Source organism: Calonectris borealis, chromosome 2 (assembly GCF_964195595.1).
Source record: "Calonectris borealis chromosome 2, bCalBor7.hap1.2, whole genome shotgun sequence".
Taxonomy (NCBI): Eukaryota; Metazoa; Chordata; class Aves; order Procellariiformes; family Procellariidae; genus Calonectris; species Calonectris borealis.
This window is the reverse complement of record NC_134313.1, coordinates 52,682,504-52,702,286: the sequence shown is the minus strand read 5'-3', so window position 1 is coordinate 52,702,286 and position 19,783 is coordinate 52,682,504. Positions and strand designations below refer to the sequence as shown.

At 40.9% G+C, this 19,783-nt stretch overlaps 1 protein-coding gene across 1 annotated transcript in view; it reads left to right on the top strand.

Moving 5' to 3' along the window:
* Positions 1-19,783, top strand: part of LAMA3 (laminin subunit alpha 3) — a 120,482-nt gene that overhangs the window by 77,997 nt on the left and 22,702 nt on the right. The window contains exons 39-49 of the mRNA XM_075141977.1: positions 4,888-5,001; positions 8,449-8,558; positions 10,430-10,510; positions 11,904-12,010; positions 14,627-14,677; positions 15,052-15,203; positions 15,741-15,851; positions 15,951-16,062; positions 16,623-16,790; positions 17,930-18,126; positions 19,558-19,674. Coding sequence (XP_074998078.1) covers positions 4,888-5,001; positions 8,449-8,558; positions 10,430-10,510; positions 11,904-12,010; positions 14,627-14,677; positions 15,052-15,203; positions 15,741-15,851; positions 15,951-16,062; positions 16,623-16,790; positions 17,930-18,126; positions 19,558-19,674 — 1,320 coding nt within the window. The remainder of the gene's footprint in view (positions 1-4,887; positions 5,002-8,448; positions 8,559-10,429; positions 10,511-11,903; positions 12,011-14,626; positions 14,678-15,051; positions 15,204-15,740; positions 15,852-15,950; positions 16,063-16,622; positions 16,791-17,929; positions 18,127-19,557; positions 19,675-19,783) is intronic.

Genomic DNA, 19,783 nt, shown 5'->3' with positions numbered 1-19,783 from the left:
TTGCAAATGTTTTTGAAATGAGAGTGAAACAATAATATCTAGACCAGAGCAGCTGCAGAGAGACTGAACAAAACAACATCTACGGTTGGCTTATGTCTCGTGTGTGCATCCACTGCTCAGGGCAGCTCTTCAACATCTGTCGAATACCATTTTGGAAGTATTTCTAGAAACTTATTTTTTCACACATTGATGTTCTGTGCCACACGCAAATTGATGAGCGTCGACTGAAATTCCTACTACCATCCCATTGCTTTCAACATACTGCCTTCATAAACTAAGGTATTGGGTTTTTTTATATAACCTAGTGGAAATACATAGCCAAAGGAAGTGATCAAGACACTCACCTGGGTAGTTCGTAAGCCCCGTATGTTTATGCAGCATTACTCAGGCAGTGATTTACTGCTCTAATCACCTAGAGCTGTCTGGCTGCCTTAGGTGGGGAGGAGGTGATGCCTGCCACACCCCGACTTAGGTATATATTGAGCTACAGGAACTGCGGGGTTACTTGTTAACCTCAGGAACGGTAATGCGTGCTGTACAACTTGACTCACGTATAAAGTTTAAAGGTGGGGCCCATCACAGCACAGAGCCTCATTAATCTGAGTCAGAATCTGGAGAAGAAGGGAGAGTAAAAGAGAACGGGCGAGCGCCGAAAGGATAGCAGCGTATCTTTGCAGTGGAGCTAAAGTAAAATGATGGCTGGAGCGCAGAGGCCGAGGAATGTAGGATGGCTGGTTGTCACGTTAGTAGCCCTGGGGCGTTGTTTAGCAGGAGGTATGCAACAGAGGCTGTCCTATCCTCACCTTCAGAAGAGTCAGCAGCAACAAGTTCAAAGGGATTTTCACCTGAGACAGGTAATTTGTTCATTTTCCCTTCCTCGCTTGCTTCCTTCTTTCCCTCTGTTTTTAAATGAACTAACTTGATACCAACTTCTAAATTACTTAATATAAAAGTAATAAGAAAGCTAATCTTCTTAGATCTCTGAGTAGTTTGCTAACCAAAGCATGTGTGAGAAGTTTCTTTTAAATCCTTGTTCACTCGAAAACAGTCAGCCTGAACTCCTAAGCACCTGAAAGTGCCTAGAGCTTTATCTTGGTATGGAATCAATTTCTCAGTACCATGAATGCTGCTTCAAAAACAAAGTGCCCACGTACTCCAGATGTGTTGTTTTAAAGACAGCATAAATAGAAAACCAAAAAGCTGCATGGATTTTTTTTAAATGCATTTGGATATATTTTTCAAATGAGTGGTTCATTTTGCTCTCCAAAAAGAGACTTTCAATAAATAAAATTTCTATGCATTAGGGCTTATATTTTACTTATTTACTGAAATACTTAATGTATTTCAGGCCCTGGTTTCTTCAGAAGCTGTGTATATTGGCTCCCTGTTGTTCAGGGAACATATTCACCCTTTTAAAAATGTATCTGAAAAATTTCAAGTGCCTATTCTAAATTCAGTCCCTGCTCACACTGAAGTCAGTATTAAAAGCTGTTGATAATATTAATAATCTGTTTTGTTTTTTTTTTTTTCCATTTATCCCACATGTAAAGAAGGCAAAGGGGCCTCTAGCAACTGTTGTTTAAACAGCAATAACTCAATATTCCTTTTGGGATCTGCTTTGGGAGAGGTGATTTTTTTTTCTCTGGTGGTTACATGGTTGATAAATTCACTGGTTAATCCTGTCCCTGCATGAATACTTACACCTCAAACCACTGGAACATGATTTGAGACATTGTCCTGCAAACCCTTTGCTCTTCAGATTAGTCCCATCAGTCTTGATGGTGCAATTGCTATGAGAAAAGATTTATGGCTTTGAAGTTCAACTGTCACTTGTTTTCTGAATGCCATTGGGGCCAGCCCCTAAGGGTGAGGTACAGGTGAGGTATAGGTGCAGTGCAGAAGTACATTGCCGGAGGCAGGAACCTGGGAGGTGTTTGCTTCGTGGGCAGCACTGCTTTCTCCCTGCTTCCATACAGCCTCTGATCTTCCTTGCACCACACCAGTTTAGTTACTAGTGAAAAGGAGCTAGGGAGTAGAACGGATAGACTTATGTCTGGTCATTTTTGGTGTGGTTGGTGTGCCAAGAGGATCGTGAGCAGGGAAGGTGGGCATGAACTTTTGAATTGGTCTGTATACGGGAAGGCTCCATGCCCAGGAAGAATATCCTTATACTTTCCCTACCCTTGTTCTTTCCCTGCCCATGCCAAGCAAGAACCTGGTTTTAACATAATAGTGACCACCTTCCTGGTGTAGGCTAACAAACTTCATGTCTCTTGCTTCATTCATAATCTTCCTCTGGTCCAGCTCCCTATTTAAACCCGACTTTGATATGACAGGCTGTGTTCTCAATAGCTGAACATTCTTCTCATGCTTCCTGGGTCTCCAGGACAAGCCTGTACTTAGAAATTAGACTGCTGTGTGTTTTGTTATATCACTTAGCTCTGTCTAAGTATGGCTTTGTATAGCTCTAGGTAGACTTATTGTGGAAGTCAAGATGAATTCATGTAAGAGATATCTCATTGGAAGTATTTCCAAGGAATACACTGTAGTTAAATTAATATCAAGATTTCATATAACTGCTAGCTAATATGTGGGATTACCATATGTTCATAGAATCACAGAATCATAGAATACCAGGTTGGTACAAGGATCATCTGGTCCAACCTTTCTTGGCAAAAGCACGGTCTAGACAAGATGGCCCAGCACCCTATCCAGCCGAATCTTAAAAGTGTCCAATGTTGGGGAATCCCCCACTTCCCTGGGGAGATTATTCCAATGGCTGATTGTTCTCATTGTGAAAAATTTTCCTCTTGTGTCCAATCAGAATCTCCCCAGGAGTAACTTGTACCCATTACCCCTTGTCTTTTCCATGTGACTCCTTGTAAAAATGGGGTCTCTGTCGTCTTTGTAGCCACCCTTTAAATACTGGAACATGGTAAAAGGTCTCCCCTAAGCCTTCTTTTCTCAAGGCTGAACAAACCCAGTTCTCTCAGCCTTTCCTCATACTGCAGGCTTTCCAGTCCTTTGATTATCTTTATGGCCCTTCTCTGGGCCCTCTTCAGCCTGTTCACATCTTTTTTGTCTAGTGGGTACCAAAACTGAACCCACTATTCCAGGTGTGGCCTGACAAGCACTGAGTAGAGTGGGATAACGACTTCTTTATCTCTGCTGGTGATGCCCTTGTTGATGCAACCCAGCATCCTGTTGGCTTTCTTCGTCGCAGCAGCACACTGTTCACTCATATTGAGCTTGTTGTCCACCAGGACCCCCAGGTCCCTTTCCACAGAGCTGCTCCCCAGCCGGGTAGATCCTAGCCTGTGCTGCACTCCTGGATTATGTTTTCCCAGGTGCAAGACCTTACATTTGTCTTTCTTAAACTTCATTGAACTTCGTAAGGTTGTTAGCCCACTCTTCCAGCCTATCCAGGTCTTCCTGCAGGGTGGCTCTCCCTTCTGAAGTGTCCACTTCCCCACTCAGTTAAGTATCATCGGCAAACTTCATCAGGGTACACTTGATCCCGTCATCCAGATCACTTATGAAGATACTAAACAGTGTTGGGCCCAATATTGGCCCCTGAAGGATCCCACTTGTGACAGGTTGCCAGTTTGAAAAGGATCTATTTACCGCCACCCTCTAGGTGCGGCCTGTCCCTAGAGATCCCCACCCACCGCACAGACCACTTGTCTAGACTGTAATGCATCAGTTTCTCTAGGAGGAGGCTGTGGGGAAACCATATCAAAAGCCTTCGAGAAATTCATGTAGACAGTGTCCATCGCTCGCCCCACATTGTCCTGGTTTTGGGTGGGATAGGGTTAATTTTCTTCCCAGTAGCTGGTATAGTGCTATGTTTTGGGTATAGTATCAGAATAATGTTGATAACACACTCATGTTTTAGTTGTTGCTAAGTAGTCCTTACGTAGTCAAGGACTTCTCAGCTTCCCATGCTCTGCCAGCTGCACAAGGGGCTGGGAGGGAGCACAGCCAGGACAGTTAACCCAACTGGCCGACAGGGTATTCCATACCATATGACGTCATGCTCAGTATATAAAGCTGGGGGAAGAAGAAGGAGGGGGAGTACATTTGGAGTGATGGCGTTTGCCTTCCCAAGTAATCGTTACGCGTGATGGAGCCCTGCTTTCCTGGAGATGGCTGAACACCTGCCTGCCGACGGGAAGTAGTGAATGAATTCCTTGTTCTGCTTTGCTTGCATGCTCAGCTTTTGCTTTCCCTATTAAACTGTCTTTATCTCAACCCACAACTTTTCTCACTTTTACCCTTCCGATTCTCTCCCCCATCCCACCGGGGGCGGACTGAGCGAGCGGCTGGGTGGGGCTTCGTTGCTGGCTGGGGTTAAACCACGACACACATCAACTGAGCAGGTTACTTTGTCGTAGAAAGCGATCAGGTTCGTCAAGTACAATTTGCCCTTGGTGAATCCATGCTGGCTTTTCCCAGTCATGTGCTTCATTTGAGTTGTGATAGCCCCCAGGAGGATTCTTCTTTGAGAAGACTGTAGTATGAATCTATATGCAAGTCTTTTTCAGTGGTTTAAAAGTCATATTCTACATCTTTGTACATAGCCACAGGAAATGTGTTTTGTTCAGAGGTTAGAGTCAAACTGATGAAATCTCCACTATCACAAAGTGTAGAGCACAGGGTTCAGATGCTTAGGCTGAAACTTCTTCAGCTCTGTTCTTCATTGCCATTTGTTGCATTAAAATACTTATTATTTAAGCAATAATATGGGCTTAGAAGACCTTATCAGGAAATGTACACCTCCACTACTCCTTGGAAATGGCAAACAGTTTCAAAATACCCTTCCCATAACCTGTAAAACTTTCTTTGCACCAACACTCAGTATTTTTTTTCTCTCTGCTTACTGTCTAGGAATGTGGCCTTGGATTTTATCGTGAGAATAAAGGATTATTTACTGGACGCTGTGTCCCCTGCAACTGCAATGGAAATTCAAATAGGTGTCAAGATGGTACTGGAAAATGTATTGTAAGTAAATACTAACTTTCAAGAAATTAATCTGAAAAAAAGAAAAAAAAAAACATTTACCTTACAGCAGTATGCACTATACATTGTTATTGTTAAATTCCTAGCAACTAAAAATAATCCTTGCATGCCTCATTCTCTATGTCTTGTACTGTTAATGAGTGTAAGTTGCATACACTCACATGTATGCTTAACATAACTGTGGATGATTAGAATAATTTGTGTTCTTGTTTTTGTTTTCTTCTTTCCCCTATATTTTTTGTTAGCTCATGGTACAAAAAGTCACCAAAATAACACATATGTAAGTGTTTGCAGTTATTTATAATAAATATGGGGTTTTATCCTGGCATATGCAGTCCTTAGTTTTATACATATATATTAGGGTTAGCCAACGCTGACAAATAGCGCATTAATGCATAGCATAGCCTTTGCAAAATCTCTTGTTTAATCAGCATCACTAAATCTCCACTAATCTTAATCTACAGCTAGATGGATTAAAAAATATTGAAGTAAATAAGGTAAGATAAAGGGGATAAAAGTTAGATTCATTAGAAAATTTCAGCTGTTGCAGAAGATATAGTGGGGCAGATTCTGCTCCCTGGCACACCGTATTAAATCCAGAGCAGCCACATAGGAGTGGATCAGCCCTCGTAGCAATGGCCGTGACGTTTGGCCGACTGTGCTTCTCCAGCTTACATCCCTGATGCTTCTTTGAGCAGTTTGTTCTGAAAACTTTTCACTAATTTTTCACTTACTGTGTAAACAGAACCCTCCCAACATCTTTCATGGTCTGTCTTCTCTGTTATTTCTTCCTTGTTCACGCTGCATCCATTCTGCCTGCGGTGCATTCCTGCGCGTTATGTCATTCCCCCCGACTTTGTCTCAACCAACCCTCTTGCTTTAATGGAAACTATAAACCAATTCAGCACATTCTGGAGGATGACTTACAAGCTGCTGCTTTGGAGAGGCAGGGCAGGCCGTGACAAGAAAGTGCTGCAGCAGAGCTATAAAGATGAGGAACTTTTACTTCAGATGAAAATTATGAAGGAAAAAAAAAAGCAAATTTCACTTTTACCTCATGAAGTATGTGCTTTAGGTTTCTCTTTGTCCCCTCCTTGTCACAACTGGATTAACTTTCAGATAGATAGAGCTAAATAAACACTTGGCCCTGGGACAAAATTTAGGGCAAGCGAAGTCATCCAGGATAATGCGGTGAAAAATGAAAGCCCAGAGGGCCTGTATTTCCATCATGAGCCTCCACCTAATAAGGAGCAAGTTTCTCTCTCTGTAGAGGAGCCATGGGAGAAAGACCTGCAGAGGTGCCGAGAAGACAAGGAGGCTTCCCAATGCGGAGTCATCAAGTTTCGCATCCAAAGTGCAAAGCCTGCTCGCTTGGCCTCCTTCTTCCTGCTCACCTGGAGCACTGGACCCCAGTACGTGTCAGCTTCTCTCCCGTGATAGCCTCCAGAGAAGGCTTTGGGAGGCTAAGCCCGGGCTGACTCTCTCCTCTGTGGCAGCAGCGCAATCCTCCCCAGCTCAGGCGAGAGCTCTCCTGCTCTGCGCTGGTGGGAGGAGAGGGGTGCAGTGCTGCGCTGCTGGAAGTGGAGGAGAATGGAGCGCAGGAGGAGGTGGAGAAGACAGAAGAACTGGTTCTCATGTGTAGGGAAAAGCTGGCCCTCTGCCATTAATCGGGCTTCGTGTCCTCATGGTCCCTGCCCTTTCTCCTGAAAGGCACGTTCCCTCAGCAGCAGCATGGTGCCGAGACTTGCTCATCCCATGACGTGTTGTTTCATGTCACGTAACCCCACGTACATAGGTGTCTCTGTTGTGGCCCTGACGCACTCTACTGGGGCTTCCTTGTACCATATGGGTGCACAGGGAGTCAGCTGAGAGTTTTCCTTTCAGATTTCGCAATACTTGATGGTTTGGAGATGCTGTCTCAGGCCAAGGGTGTCTCTGGCCCTGTGAAACTTGAAGGAAGACCCATGTGGGAGTTGCTGCTCTAGTTTCATTCCATCGTGCCTTGGGAGCACTGGATTATGTTCTCCAGTCCTTCTACGCCATGTAGCTAGAGGAACAGCATGGCATGTTCGGAGTGGCTTATATGTGAAATATCTTAAACTTTCTTCGGCAATTATGGAATTGCTTCAATTTCTACAGACAGAGTGAGCAAAACAAAAGCCAGGAGATAAACTTGGCAGGGGGGGAGGTTGCTCCAAGATGAAACCAACACAAATATTTTTAAATACCTCTCTTTTACTCTTTTTGCAGTTTAATTTATTCTTCAGGATTATAAAAATTTGCAGTAATTATTCAGAAGCAATCTGAATTTTCCGTGAGCTTTTTGCAAGAATATATGCACCAGTTTTTATAGAGGCTGCATTTTAAAATGGTTCCTTTTACAAACATAGTGTCTTCATATTACTTTAGCTTCCCCTCATTAAATGGCCCAATTTCCCGCTTTCTTTTTCCATCTTTCACTCTATTAGTACACCCTCAGCTCTGTGGGACACTGGATCAGTCTGTTGCACATTGAAGAAACAGTTTTAGAACTTGGGAGCTTTAATGCCTCTTGAGTGTTGGTCACATGGAATTTTTATGGCTGCTCAAAAATGTATTTGAACAGCTGCTATTTTAAATTAGCATCGCTTTAGGTAGCGCAAAAGCAACTTGCTCATCCTCTCCCCGTAATGTATAAATGTAGAATCATAGAATCATTTCAGTTGGAAAAGACCTTTAAGATCATCGAGTCCAACCGAATGTGTGTGACAATTAGACAGCACCAGGAATAAGAATGTTTCTAAAATAAGATATAATTCCCAACAATTTTATCATGGAAAAAGTGGCTCAGTTGTATCAGTTTCAATTGTTTTCCTAGTCTTTGCTTTTCATTATTTATTCCAGTTCCCCTAGATAAATACAAATTACATATACACTGGAGAAAGTACATGAAATTCAATTCTGATCTGAATCTACTAAGAGAAATACTTCTTATATTAATTTCATGGCATTTCTTTAAGAATGTACTTGGGCTCAATTAATCGCATGCTTTTAATTGATATCTGCCTTCTAATTAGTATTAAAATGCAAAATCTAAAGTTCCATTTAAACATAGTGATTTTTAATTGAAATACCAAGACAGAGAGAGTGCATTAATGGAATGTTCCTTAACAAACTGCATCTGATTGAATTTCTTTAAAAATATGTTTAACGCTGCTTATTTATCTGTTGCTTTTCCACAATAGCCAGCAAATTGTGCTTTCTACAATTAGAGAATGACTGGAATCGATCTATCCTGGTTGTGAAGGTAGTTTGGCAGTAAATGCTTGATTATGTGGAAAGGAAAGAACATATCCTCTGAGTAGATTGGCTATATGTTCTTTTTAAATAATAATAAAGCCATATTGAGTGATAAAGCACTGTTAACTGTCTTGCTTATTTCTTTTTAAGAACTGTCAGTATAATACTGCTGGGGAGAAATGTGAGCGCTGTAAGGATGGTTATTTTGGTGATGCCACTCAAGGTTCCTGTCGGGTGTGTCCTTGCCCTTATACAAACAGGTATAGTAAAAGGTCATGAGTAGTCAAGCAGAGGGTAAAGGGGAGGGGAAAAAGAAAAAAAGAAAAAAAACCCAACCCAAAACCCGGCTACCGTAGGAGGATAATGATCGTTTTCTGTTTTCTCATATCACCCAACGTGGTGGGGCATCATGTGAGGCATGTTAGACCAGCAGTAACTTGGTGCTCTGTCTCATGGCATTGCCTTTTTTAATAAGCTGAGTATTCCAATTCTCACTCAGTTCCTGAACCACAAAGGCATGCTGCTCATCACCTGGGGAAGCCCCAGGCAGTTGTAATGGGCTTATGTACAAAACCACCAGTAACTCCTTCATAGTGAGAAATAGAGGATGGAAGTCTTTTCCCTTACTGAGCATATCCAGAATCTTTCTTGTTTACTGAAATGCAAGATGTAAGTTATCTTTAGTCTCACGTTTAACACCATTACTCTGGCTAGGAGATAAGTGACAATGATGAAACAAACCTTTTACATGAATTCAGAAAATTAGTAAGATGCAAAAATAATATAAAAACATTAAAGCTCTTAAGCACGTATCTAGATTTCTGAAAGAGCATGGTTGCTTTTCAGGTGGAAGCTCCGTTTGAAGTGCAAGCATATTGAGCTAGAAAAAATTAATCATCTCTTTGGATCTAATAAGGTTGCCAGGCTTTTAAAATTGGGCAGTAAAATGCATTTTAAATGCATGGTATGTTTAGCCACATTGTTTGTCATCATTGGTCAGTTTGAAATGTGAAATGTGTTAAATAAAAACAAATATTTTTTTTAAAAAACTAAGCTGTAAATTGCTAAAGGCACCACATAGTATTTGCCAGGTGCATTAGCAAACACCAGGTAGCCTTAAGTAACAGATTTACACTTGCAGACAATAGACAGGTTTTTCATTTATCAGAGAACTCTCTGATAGATCTGTTTTTGACAGCATTGGCCTCTTCTGCAGGTGCTTGCCTGAGGCTGACTGAACATATTTTTAGTCATCTTTTTTTTAAGATTGCTGAAATACCTAGAGAGACCATAAACCTGTGCAGCTTCATAGCTGCACATTAGGGTGGTAAATACCATTCCTGACATAGGAAATGCACCCCACCTGGCATTATTGAAGTTGACAATTTTCCTCCTAGTCAACTTCTTTGTAATTCTTAGTGCAAACATCTGTCTTTGATACACAGACTTGCTTTATCCAACTGTTCATAGGTTAAAAAATGGAAATAGCAAACATGGCCTATCCCCGCTTCATCTCCTGCCTTCTCCTTACCAAACATCAGCCAAATAATGGTTTTCCTCCCCAGAGAAATGTGAATTTCTCTTTCTAGAGAGAGCAGATAAAAATGTTCATTGTGTTAACCAGATATACTCTAGAGCTCCCCCAAATGGTGCACAACTCTCTTCTGCCTTGGTTAAAAAAAAAAACACAGACAATATTAGCTACATGAAAATATCCTCTAATGTTTCCATCCATTAAAAAAAAAAGCTATCCAAACAGGAGGACATGTTGTCTAGCATAGGCTATTGATTCTTGCCTAGTAAGATAAAATAGCTACCCGTACTTGTTCTATTTTACAACATCACTATTAAGGTTTATTTTAGGCATTCCTTTGGGTAGTGAACTACTATACTCAGTCCAGAGGGCCAGGAAATTATTATTTTTTAGTCTAAGGAAAGAATTTAGAGGAAAAATATGAAACTTCAAAGAATTAGTCACAGGAGTTTATCTAGAGGCAATTAAATTAGCTGAGAAGTAATTTGGTGGTATAAAAAATTTTTAATCTGAAAGTCATTTAACCGAGCTTAGCCTCTAGAGTGTAAAACCTATTTGATGATGTGCTCACAATAATATTTTTGCTTCTTCTCAAAGATTTGCAACTGGCTGTGTGGCAAATGGCGAAGAAATTCAGTGTCTCTGCAAAGAAGGCTATACTGGAATTCGCTGTGAACGGTAAGTGACTTGTTTCTCAAGACCAAGGTTTCTGAGAGGCACCATAAAAGGAGGTATGTCTGTATTGGGTAATATATGGATGTATGCATATGCATAGTATGCACACACTTAGGGAGTATCTATTTATATAAGCAGCTGCTATAGTGTGGTGGTGTAGTATAATTCTAAATGTAAACCCAACATTCCCTGAAGAAATGTAAACAATTCTCCAAAGCCTATTTAGTGACTACACAGTTTTTACCAAGAAGAGAAGTGTCCGCCTCTTTGTCTAAGTGCCCTGTGCCTTGCCTTACCCTGCATTCTTTCTGATAATAATGACTCCCACTTACTTTGTCCCTTTTCAAGTTAAAAACGTTCTCCCGTTTCCTCCGATGTACCTGATGGTGCTTCAGTGTTCGTAGTTACCCAACAGCAACCACGTTAACACCATACCAAACCATTCTGATGTGCTCCACAGGTGGAGTGTACAAACACAACGCTGAAGCCATCTCTTTTGCTGGAAGATTGCAGCAGTTTGGCAAAGCAGAAGAGGAACAGCATGGCAGTTTCAGGCAGGCAGAGGAAGCAGTTTCACTGAGTTTCAGATCCAGGGGGAATTTAAGTGTAATTGAGTGGTGTTATCTGGTTTGGAAACTTGAGGCCAATAAGTCATGATGTCTCACCTGAAGACAGTACCTCCAGTAGCACATTGTCTTGTGCTTCAAGACCGTTACCTTTGACATCTAAGCTGCAGGTTATAGACAGATTTTCTCTTCCAGATCTAGCTGTACCTCAGCTGCTCATCATGGCCCCTTAATCACGCATTACCACGCCTGTAGATCTTAAAACAGAATGACTTCTAGGAATATTAGCTAGCCAGTCTGGACAATATATTTTACCTATAAAATATTTAGGGATCACTCACACAGACTGCTTTGCTGGCAGATGGCAAGATGTGGTATCACTCAGCAGAATGGTGATAATGTCATTCAGTGCCATTGCTGTTTGAAATCTCAACATGTGCTTGCGTTATGATCCTCCTTAATATGTGTTTTCTGGTGGGATTACAGACCAGAATGGTTTGCTGGGTTAAGCCTTGTCAAATTTTCTAAGTATGTATATATCCGTGTGCATTATATTTCTTCAAATTAAATGAATTATTCCTATACGAGCATTGTGGGAGTTCTTTCATTTTTAGAAAAAATTCTGCAGTACTTGGAAAGATATTTTTAGCATAGTGCAGAGGATACTGAAAACCAAAAATACACCCTTTTTGTCTAAGTCAAGACATGAAATCAAAAGTTCTTGAAAGTTTCTTCAAGGAGAATAGCTGTTTTTTTTTGTCAAAGAAAAGTATATTTCACAAAAGTAGCTTCAAATATTTAATAAAAATAATTTGTATCTCTTTATCTAGCTGTGCTCCAGGATATTTTGGAAATCCACAAAAATATGGAGGCTACTGTCAGAAATGTAATTGTAATAATAATGGACAGCTGGCTAGCTGTGACCGCCTGACTGGAGGTACGTGAGAGCCTATGAACATGGAAGTGAGCGTTGTTTTCTCTCTGGGAAGCAGAGAAGGAAGGTACTTAAATCAGTTGAACTGAAGGAAAGATGTAGACTTACAGGAAATGCAGATCATTTTTAACAAGAAGTAAGGTTTCCTAAAACATAACACCATGGTAATACAAGGGCAATCGAGTTCACTCTTGTAAGCCATTTTATCATGTATTTCCCTTCATAACTACTACCAATTTTATTTTGCTTTTCTATTTCACGGGTGTGTTTTTAAATGCATTATGGTTCATCTTCTGACACGGTTAAGTCATATCTTGCCAATTTTTGTTATGGGCTTATGAAACTGAGCAGTCTCAATATGCCTTTTTAAAATGTATTTGGGACAGATCAGTGACATCTTCAGAGTCTCTTCAGTGACATCTCAGGCACTGCCGTCTTAGGCATCCAAGCTAACTGTGTTTACAGCAGAAGTTACGACCTGACTCAGGAGACTGTTTTATAAATCCTGCTATACGCCATTCTGCCATCTAAGACATCCATGATTTTCCCAGTATCAGTTACACATGTACTGCACTACTAGTAAGCTCTTATAAGAATATTATGCCATTGGCATATGTTTGCCTTATCTATTATAATTCTGAAGTAAAGGGCCTGAGCCTACGTTCCTCAGACTGTCTTTACCTCAATTCACTTCAATCCCTTGGGATACTAATTTCTATTCAGAAACACCTCATAGGCCACTGCTCCTGAAAAGGGCCTTGATTCTCCCATATTTTCATTCCCCCATAAAATTACACTTTTCTTTCCCTGTAGGCAGCTTTTCCTCCTCAGATGTTAGTGAAGTGTCAAACTAATAACTCCTAATATTTCCATGCTCTTCATTTCTCTGCACTGCTCTTCATACTGCATTCAAATGACTGCCAAGGATCACCTTATCTTTCCTTGGTCACAGAAATTAGAGAACCAGCAAGTGATGTGAACTGCTGTTGGCAGCTGGTGCAATTTTTCAATAGCTAGTTCTCACTTCAAATTCATCATTGAAGTAATACATCTTTATTATATTTATACCTTGCGTGGAACAGATCCAAGCATTGTTTCATGTTTTGTCATTCCTTTCTTTTTAAAGCAAGAGTTTGCTGGGACAAACTAATCCATAGGGCAAAATTCCACAAGCCAGTTTGTTTTCAGTTTGTCTCCAACGATATATTCTGATCTGCTGTCTCTTTCTCCACATTAGGAGTAAAACCCTCTGTGATCATCAGCACAGCATGTTCTAGCAGGTTTCTTGTGCGTGATGTTCGGCACTTAGCCAGACTTTTTCATTTCACCATTTCTTGGCTGGTGTTGTTTGTGCACAAGCTGTAATAATAGTTTTATTTAATTGGTACTTCACAGTGACAGCTGAAATGTTTTTGGTGTTAGTTGAATTACAGCAGAACTGCACGGGTATTTGAATTTTGGAATAATTTCTTTCGTTCTCTTACAAATACATTCTTTGTGACTTGTCTCCTTTTGGCAGCAGCGCTCACTACCAATCCCATTTTACTTCCTGATGACTTAATGTGCAAGTGCCAAAGGAAATGGCACAGCCAGGCAGTTTGTTCCAGGCTGTTTCATGCTGCTGTTCAGGTCCAATTTTATCACTGTAACCTCTCACAGTTGCAAGCTGTTGTTGACTTTTGACAGCAGCAGCCTATACCCTCAGCGCATCCTTTTCCTTCAGAGTAAAAGACATGCACAGCCCTTTTCATTTTCAAGAGGAGATGAGAGTTTGGCAGTAGGACCAAGCTTGTAAAAGGGACTTGGGCATCAAGACTTTATGATGGCACTTTTAGGAGCCGGTTCCTCTCCTGCTCCTAGAAGTTAGGATCCCAGGATGCTACAATCCCATGTGCACCTGGAGACTGTTAAGCTTCTTATTTTGTGAAACAAACAAACAAACCAACCAAAACAGCACACTGGACAGGCAGTCACTTGCACTAGCTTGTTGGAAAGTCTGAGGGCAATGTTTGTTATATACCACCTGCATCTGCGGTCCAAGCTCCGTGCCTTGGGTTACATACAGTGCCTCCTTCCATGCATACACTGTGGATTTCTCTCAAGCTTGATTAATTCCTTAATCTTGCAAGCTGTGACAGGTATGAAGGAAGGCCATAAACATTTCTCAGTTCCTTGTGGGTAAGACATCCTTTGGGGAATCAGAACCTGGAGTTTGAATGTGGATGCTAAAGTAGATAAAGGGGTTTGAACCTATGTCCTGGGTAAAATTCTTTGATCTCGGTGGTGTTATTCTAGGCAAATTCTAGCAATACATTCAGCACACTTGATGTGAGAGAGCCTCCTGCTGCTACCCAAGTAGCATGTATTGGGGGGGGTTACAGTCAGTTTCCTTTGAGGGATGAAAAAGGTGTTGATCTCAGCAAGGCATAAGTGGGAGCTGAATGTTTTGGTATGCTCAAGCCTTCTGAACATTTTCAGTTCCTTCACGGTGGGTATGGATTTATGAAAGGGCAGCACTGTGTTTTAATGGCTGCCAACCATGAAAAGTGAGGGCAGAAATGCAATAGTAGTATTTCCGTAAGAAAACTTTGGTTACTGATGACAGTCTTGTGATTTCAGAATGTTTCAATAACGAACCAAAAGATGTGGATCCAAATGAAGATTGTGACCGTAAGTAATAAAATAGAACTGCACTTAGATTGCCTTCTGCTGGCTTTGGATACATACTGATGACTCTTTTAAGGGTGGCAGAGTTTAAAAAGGACTGGACATGTCCTGTAATGAATCTTTTAAAAGCAAACATTCAACCAAACACTTGGAAAAGTGATGAAAGAAGTAGTCAGCTAGCCAGATGTAAATGGGGCCTCCTCCTTATTTCTGGCTTTGGTCACTCTCCTTAATACTGGGGGCTTTGTGGTTGCCTTTGTTCTTCAGGCAGCACCAGGTGACAAGCATCAAAGTGTTTCCACTGCATCTCATTTCTTAATGTACTGCACCAAATATCAATCATATGTATTGTTTTCTTTTGCTCATGCTCCCTCCAGCTTGCGATAGCTGTGTAATTACACTGCTGAAGGATTTGAGCACAATAGGTGACGAGCTTCAGCTGATTAAGTCTCAGCTGCAAAACGTCCATGCGAGTACCCACACACTGGAGCAGATGAGACGTCTGGAAACACGCATCAAGGACTTAAAGGTAGGCACACAGAAACAGAAAAGTGGATTTCAGATTAAGTGGATAAGAGCTGAACCTAGGAACTTAGGCCATCTTTTCATCAGCTTGCAGGGAAACATACATCAACTTTTGATTTTAATACCAGATGCTGACAGCACTGGGCTTCACCTGTTAGAAGACAGCTATTGTTTCCGTGTCGTGCTCTGAAAGAGAATCAGTATCTCTGCTTTTTCTGAGGCCTGCTTACCTTGAAAGCTATATCTCTGAGGTTTCCCTGCTGTCTTTTTCCAGCAGTTCATGTCTCTGCATTTTACTGAAAAACCCCAGCATTGCAATGGGCAATACCAAAATTCATCCTAAAGAAATTTTCTTTGGTTGGAATAGCAGTTTCTATACTCACAGAGAAAAAAGCCCAGGTTTTGGGCAGCAATGGGTCAGCCTTCATGTCAGTAATGCTGCTTTTATTTACCTTGGGTAAAGATCTAACCCAGTGAATTTTTGCTTTTTGTCTCCTGTGTATGGGTGATTTATTGGATTTTTTTTTTTCTTTCTTTTCAGGTCTTATTGAACAATTACCGTTCTGTTGTTCATAATCAGGGTTCAAAGGTAGATGAGTTGGAGACAGAATTCGTTAACCTAAATCATGATGTAAATGCTCTCCAGGAAAAGGTGACTTACCAAATCAATTTAAAAATACACATCTCTTGACTACATATTAGCATGATGTATCCAGATATTTTTAATCTAATCAGTTTTTTCCCTTGCTAGGCTGAAATGAACTACAAAGCAGCTGAGAGATTATTTAATAATTTTGGCCAAACTCATCAGAAAGGAAAGGATTTGGTTTCACGAATACAAATAGTTGTCAACAATATAAAAGGTAAAAATAGTTACTAATCCATAACATATTTGTTTTATGGAATTTTTTCAGTTTATTTACAATATTCTTAATTAAGCATGAGAGGTTTTCTTAGAAAACAACTTCATAAATCAGAATTTAGACATAGCTGTGGAATTCACTCTTCCTATTAGAAATCTAATACATAATGTTAGTTTAGGAGCCTAACTTCCCTATATAGTGAATAGGGACAGAGAAGCTTTATCATAGGGGCATTTAGAGCAACAAATTGACTATCCTGACTTTAGTGTGACTTTAGTCTGGGTTGCTATAATAGGCTCTTCTAAGCTAGAAGCTTAAAATTCTTGCTGTGAATTTGGTCATTTGGGACAAATGTCAAGCCCAATGCCATCTTACTAGCTCTGGTTGTGTAGCGTGGGATACTTTTCAGCTTAATACAATTAATGCAAAATGGATCTGCTTCATCAAGGAATTCAGGAATAGGCATGCCTTTTTCAGAAAAAAGATCAGCCCTCTCATTTGTGTCTTTTGCCTAGGCTTAAGCGCATCCTCTCTTTGACATTGACAATACTTTTTTTCAGTGCTCTTGGAACAAATAGCTGGTACAAATGCAGAAGGTAACAACTTGCCCTTGGGAGATGCTGCCAAAGAACTGGCCGAAGCTCAACGCATGATGACAGAGATGCGAAACCGCAACTTTGGCCAACTTCAAGCAGAGGCAGAGAAGGAGAGAACAGAAGCTCAGCTGCGTAAGGGCTTGTTCTCTCAGCTTCTTACTCTCTAGAAAGATCAATCTTAAATCTGAAGCATTATTGATTGTTCGGGATGGAGTGCAGGGAGGGGCATTTTGCAATGTATCCCTGGGATCTGTAGCGGTCATTAGTCAACAGGAAAGTGGTAGTTCTGGAGGGGATTTAAAGGCTTTTTTAGTCTGTTGTGGAAGAAACTGAGTTGAGCTGGGGAAGAAACCCGGTAGATCCTTCTTTAATAACTAGATGAATCTCAGTAAAATAAAGACGTAGCTGATCGTAATGTACTTACGCAGTGCTTTGGTATATTAGAATATATAGGCTATGGCACATGCAGCTATTTTAAAGGAATTACACATGTAATTTAACAACAGATTTTAAGAAGCTGCTAGAGTAGTCCAAGGGCCAGATCGTACAAGGATAAGGAAGTTGAGAAGTTCTAATTGCACTAGTTGTACTCCCTTTTATGTTCTCTGCATGTGTTTGACTGGGACATTCAGAAACCTGATTCCGGACATTAGAGACAGCAAGAACAGCAAAGTCACAGGCTTATCTCCTAACCAGGGGCATAGTTGAGAAATGTGAAAGACCTTAAGAGTGATAGTAATTTCCCCTAACTTTGGACTTTGATACCTACCTCTGAGTAACTCTTCTGTATCCTATCTTGTGGGCAGTGAAATGGGCACTTAAGAGTGTGATTAATTTGACCTCTTTTATGTTTTTACCTTCTTTGAAATGGAATGTGCCCGTATCTCTCTACTGATTACAGAGGAAGCTTTGATGACTAACGCAGGTGTAGATGTCTACATTGTAGATGAAATTGTGTTCATTCCATATAAAAAAAGAAAACAATTCAGTATTGGCAGATCACCTTCATCCTTACTTAATTTAGAAATAGCCAAATAAAAGTTTATCTGTCCTCTGTGTCTGCAGCAGCAAACTTGTGAGCAGATTTGATCCAGTGAGATGCTGAATAGCATCTCTGCTGTAGTAACACTGAAATTAGCACTGCAAAGGATGCTCAGTATTTCACATAACCACAGCTTTCTAATCCTAAGTGTCAAGCCCTTTTGAAGGAAGTTTGTTCTGGTTCCCTTCTTCTCTGAACAAAACTTTTCTTTCTGGTCCTGATACTGCAGTACTGGCACGTATTAAGAACGAACTACAAAAGTACCACCAAGAAAATCATGGGCTTATTAAAATTGTGAGGGATTCATTGAATGAATATGAATCCAAAATCACCGACCTTCGTGAAGCTCTGAATGAGGCGACGGGACAAATCAAGCAGGCTGAAAACTTAAACAGAGATAATGGAGTTCTGTTGGAAGACATTAAGGTAATGTCAGGGTTCGGGAGAAGAAAGTTAAACCTCAGGAGATAAGAAGTGCTTTTGATTGCTGCTTTTGACCTTGCAAAGCCAAGTCACGCTAATTCTTTAGACTTTCTCCAAGGTCTCTTTCCATCTTTTGATGTATGTATGGACAAGTATAAATGTAGTCTTCTCCCACTTATGGCCTCTTTATGTGACCAGGATAGCGTGACCAAGATACAGCTCTGATGAGAGCGGGGAAGGAGAATCTCTGCCTAGCCCTTCTTTTCAGCTGCCACTAGCCTTTTTGTTTCCTATTCTAGATCAAATTCCTGATGCTTGATATACTTTTTGTAGTAAGTTCCTTCGAGTATTTGGCTTTAACAGCCATGAAAAATGAGAGCAATAATGTGTGCAATACTGTTAAATTATTTGGGATTAATATTCTACAGAACTGCTTCTGAGGTCTCATCAGAAAGGTGACAAGAAACAGCTGTCATTCCTGAGCAGTGCTTGATTTTTAGAGCTGGTGAAATAGTACAAGAAATAAGGGCGTGCTGCAGGACCCATTCTTTTAAATTAATCGTGGTTTTGCTGAAATATGTCACTGTTTTAGCACACTCGTGTCCATCCAGTTTGCTAATACTGCTTGAACAAAAGAATTTCTACATTCAACTGTCCCTTTCAATATTTAATTGTACCTTTATGTATGGACTGTACAGTACGTGTGCCGCACAAGTACGCACAGTTGTGTTAAAAGATGGATGCATCTGTACAAGTCATAAATCTGATACGCTTCTCTGGTAGAGAGAGATTTGACATGTTACAATCATAGAAACCCATCTGAAGAGAGCTAATGCATCCTTACCTGCACCACCACTTGTCTGGCTGCGTTTGTGGTGTGCCGTTACCCTGGAGCTACGCTGCGGATTGTCACAGGGCTGCTCTAGACCAAGGAGCTTCCCCTCAGAGCTTTCAAGAGGATGAGGTGGGGAGGTTTCACACCCCCTTTCCGGTGACATCCCCAGATGAAGGGATGGTGTAATCATTTTATTTCTGCCTTTGAGAGAACAGAAAAGATCAGGGTAGTCACCAGGGAGCTGTTTTTAAAATTTCCAGGTTTGAAGTTTCCAGGCTTGAGAGATCAGACACTTAGATGGTCTGTCCTAACAATTCATCTCAGCTGACCCGTACTACTTTTACTTTTTCTGAGCTCTAATAACTGAACTACTGTAGCCTGCTGCCCAGCTGTGTGCTCTACTACTGCAGACTCCTGAGTTTTCTCACTCTTCTGATCAGTAGAATAGCATTAGTCCCTAAACACTATAGGCATCTGATTAACACAGCGGTAGTACCTTTGGTAAATCCTACTGCAAGCTAGATTAGGTAGATATGGTTTTCCCTTGCCTCTCATTTGTAACCCAATCATAAGTTTTACAGCCTTCTCTTTTTCCTCAGAAACGGATTGAGGAGACAAATGTACAACAGAACAGCATTTTGGATGTTCTGAGCTCTGCCCGATCTTCCCTGACGCAAGCTAACAGTGTGCTCGGATTATTGCAGAAGAGCAAAGAGGTATAGTTAACCTTCTTAAGTTAAGAATGTCTTGCTGTCACTCTAATGGGTAGCGTAGCTCAGTGGCTAGGACACGAGGCTTATCAGAGCCTCTCAGAAAGGGAAGGAT